A 4,161-nucleotide genomic window follows, 5' to 3' on the forward strand; every position below is an offset into this window, starting at 1 on the left:
AAGCTGCTAAACAGCCATAAAAGCCATGCACATCCTGAGCCATATAGGCTGGGTGCTGGACTAAAGTTAATCAACAATAAAAGAAAGACAAAAGTCCGCACACCGATTTTGCTGTTCCCAGTATATGGTTTTTACTTAGGTGACGTTTCGAGCCTGATGGCTCTTCTTCTTGGAAGAAGAGCCATCAGGCTCGAAACATTACTAACATTACATTACGGACTGACTTGGAATATACACACAGCGACTGTGGCAAAGACAGAGGATAATAATGCCTGCACCACCTCCAAGGTCTCACAGAAGGTCGGGAAACATACAGTACTCTCCTGACAGGGCTCATCAATGTACAGTATGGTATGGAAATCGCTTCTCCCAGGAGTTCTGTGGAAGGTGTTGCAGCCGGCCGCGCACGCCTCACTGTCCGTCCCTGCAGGATGCATACGACAGCAGATACTCGTGAAGGGCTGAGAGTCTAATGAAAGACAGTGCTCCAACACTTGTGACAATAAGGATTGTGCAAGTTCTTGAGGCTCTCACTGCCCTGAGCTCAAGGCAGCCAAGGCAGCTCAAGGCAAGAATAAGCTTTTCCCCTGTGGCTGACCAAAAAAAAGGTTATTTTCAATCCAGTATTATCTCTATTTATTATCTAGTAACACACAGTAACACACTTTATATTTGAAACAAATCTCAAAGTGCAACATTCAAAAGGTCAATTCAAAAGGTTGTGAATTGTATTGCTGTTGTCAGCACAGTCTTGAGGAACATGCCACGCCAACATGAGTGAGTGACAAATAAAGCCACCCTTGATGACGCTGGGCCAAAAGGTGCCATGTCTTATGCATGCTGCTGTAGGCCAATGAAGTAAGTCCCCGGATGTTTACCCTGCATGGCTCTGTAGGAGGTGATCCGTGAAGAAATGGGTCTGTTGAGTCGTCTGTCTGTCTTGCCAATATCTGTCTGAGAATATCTTCTCTGGAGATGTTCTTTGTTCCTGTTGACACGGCGGTCCGTCTTTGCTCATTCTGGCGGATTCTTCTTGTCCTTGATATTTTTCTTGATGTCCTCTATTTTCTTGGTTATGTTGGGGACGTCATAGTTCTGAGCCACATAGATCCCCACTGTGATCCCCACAGTGAAACCTGTGGCTGCGGATTTTAGCATGATGGAATAATATAATAGTCTGTCAGATGGTTGGTTGACGTAGCTCTCTCACTATAGCTGATAATGGGATTCAGACGCCTTGGATTGTCTGATACGAGAAAGATATCGAATGTGAGAATTTTAATTAGGCTTCTTGCTGCGTACATCAAATGTGCATCCACATAAAGGTAAGCCTTTGTTGTCTGGGTTAAGTTCAGCAGCCACAAATGAATGATTTATAGCTAGGTTCTCTTATAATCCTCACACAAATCTGATGTCATATGATGTCAGACCTGCCCAAATATGGAGTTCCACATGGTCCCGGAGTGCCTCCCAGGTCGGAAATATAATAAGCAAGCATAGCAAGCCGATATCAACAAACAGAAAGATGTAATTCTGGGAAATTGCAAGTGTGGTTGCCATGATGCAAGTCACACTTGCAAATGATGTCCGTCCTTGCCATATGGAGATCCCTGATGTCATCAATATTAAGTTTGGAATGCCCATATGGACATACTGTGTCAATCTCAGTCCATGATGACAGACATCTATGTCATCTCCATTATTTGGTAAAAGTTGAATTCTTGCATTTTCCCATTCAAGTCAATGGAGAAAATTAATTCACAAATGAATTAACTATAAATTAAACTATGTATAACGTATCTCTTGCAAGCAGACGAGTCCCAATGAAGATGGTCAATTTGACATATATCCCAATTGTGTGCAACCAAAACTGTGGGAGGAGTAGCGCAGCACCAAAAAGAAAGTTGTCAACTGGACAATATTCACTGAACAGAAACAGTATCTCAAGCTACCGGTATATAACTTGTAATGCAGTGGTTCTCAACCTTTTCATGTCGTGACCCTCCAAAATAAGCATATTTGAACCGACGACCCCCCCACTGACAAGCACTTGGACTGTAGGAGTTAAGGCGTTACATTTTGTTTGAAAGGACATAGAGTCTGCACACTGGACATGTTACATGTTGTTTGCCCTGTAGGAGAAGCCATTAAAAAAAGGTTTACAGCCTCCTGACCCACAATCCCATATTTGGGCATGGCTTAAATACTGTTACCTCATGGTGAATTGACCCCATATTGTGACCTCATCGTGCTGACAAGAGAAAACAACGCCAGACAGAGTGGTGCGGTATCAAGGCGACGTGCAGTATGATTTATGCTTGCCACAAACTGATTACTCAGACCCGACCTCCACGACCCTCTGAGCACTTGCATAATCTCCACTCTGGCTTGTAGCCATTTGAAGCCAATCAATAGATCCAACGAGCAGACAATTACTGGTTAGGTTCTGATCGAAGCATCACGTTTAGTACGAAACAGGTTGTACACAGTTGCATGAATAGTGCGGCTAGTTTATGGAGGACATGGTCCTTAGGTCGTTTACGAGCTGTGATCCGACGTTTGCACACATCCGTAGGTCTAAACCACGGTGAGCACAACACGGACAATCTAGAACATTCTGTCAATGTGGTGTATGTCGATCGGTCTGGGAAGAGGATCCCAGTGAAAGCCAAAGTAGGCGACAACGTGCTCTACCTGGCACACAGGCATGGCATTGAATTAGAAGGAGCATGTGAGGCATCACTCGCCTGCTCTACGTGCCATGTCTACGTGAGCGGAGAACATTTTGGCAAATTGCCGGAACCCAAAGAAGGGGAAGATGACATGTTGGATATGGCGCCGGCGCTTAAGGAGAACTCTCGGCTGGGATGTCAGATCATTATTACCCAGGAGCTGGAAGGAATGGAGCTGACCCTCCCTAAGGTCACCCGGAACTTTTATGTGGACGGCCATGTTCCCAAACCACACTGATCGCAGCAGAAACAACTAGCTGGGCTAAAGAGGTCAGCCCATTGGCCTGGAACACACTCTAGATCAGTGGTTCCCAAACATTTTGGCTTGTGACCCAAAAGAGAGAGAGATTAAACATTTTCCTGGGACCCAAACTAGTGAAAACAGCAGATATACACGCTCTTAAATTTGATACTTTATGTCCACATATGGAGGTCTCTACATCTGTCTGGCCATGTCCCTTTTATGGCCATACATGGTGATCCCTGATGTTATCAGTATATATGGGTATATTGGGGGATCTGTGGTTCTGGAAAGTCTATGTGCAGTGGTAAATGTTTGTGGAGAATGTGTGGAAAATGACTTAAGAGTGCACACTGACTGTGAAAAGTGGACTGAAGTAATCAAATGGCAGGTGTGCGGAATTTGCCAAATCAAGATTAGGCTGAGGTTACGATATGGCAATGAATTGGCTCATTTGAGCCACGTCCAGAGCCTTTTCTGGAGGTTCTGGGCAACCAATCTCCTTGTAAGGGCCATTCTGTCCATGACGTTAGTTATCTCCATACATGGAGTTCCATGCTCATATGGACCCTCCTACGGACACCAACGTCAGTTATCTCCATACATGGAGTTCCGTGCTCAGACGGACATTCCATGCTCATACATACATACATACACACGAAGCCAGACGTAGGAGCGGTTAGCACCGCTCAAAAACAACTTAAAGGACAACTCCCTAAATCACTTCTAGGCTAATTTTCCTACTTATATTGATCCCAAAAGACTGTCCATGGGGTCTATTAGGCAGAAATGACCCTGTTGTCCAGTTTCCCCAGCAGAATGCAGCAGCTGTCATAGCATAGAGTGGAGCACTGGAGCCTATAAGCATATCGCTATGACACTAATTGTTGTGGTCAAAAGTGTTTTATTTTTTCATGAATGTGCTACTAGTTGTCATTACAAATATATCCATGCCTTTGTTGGATCAATATAAGTAGGAAAATGAGTCTAGAAGTGATTTAGGGAGGAGTTGTCCTTTAATACTGTACTTCCTATGTTCCTAGTTAATATATTAGTACTTGCATCCGATACATTAAACAGGGCTGGACCACACATGGACAAATTACCGGTCATCAACTTTTCCCAGTACAGCATACATAGTGGACTTACTTTAACTCTTCCCGTCCAATCCCTCTAGCAATACAGTAT

At 44.2% G+C, this 4,161-nt stretch overlaps 1 protein-coding gene across 1 annotated transcript; it reads left to right on the forward strand.

Moving 5' to 3' along the window:
- Window positions 1-773: 773 nt before the first annotated feature.
- LOC308290200 (ferredoxin-2, mitochondrial-like) lies at window positions 774-2,970 on the forward strand (the record flags this gene model as incomplete). The annotated part of the gene is made up of 2 exons (XM_080731975.1): window positions 774-777; window positions 2,576-2,970. The coding sequence occupies 2 exons, from the start codon at window positions 774-776 to the stop codon at window positions 2,968-2,970; spliced, it is 399 nt and encodes a 132-aa protein (XP_080588101.1).
- Window positions 2,971-4,161: the final 1,191 nt, after the last annotated feature.

This window comes from Nannobrachium achirus (genome assembly GCF_963921795.1).
Source record: "Nannobrachium achirus genome assembly, chromosome: 8".
Classification (NCBI taxonomy): domain Eukaryota; kingdom Metazoa; phylum Chordata; class Actinopteri; order Myctophiformes; family Myctophidae; genus Nannobrachium; species Nannobrachium achirus.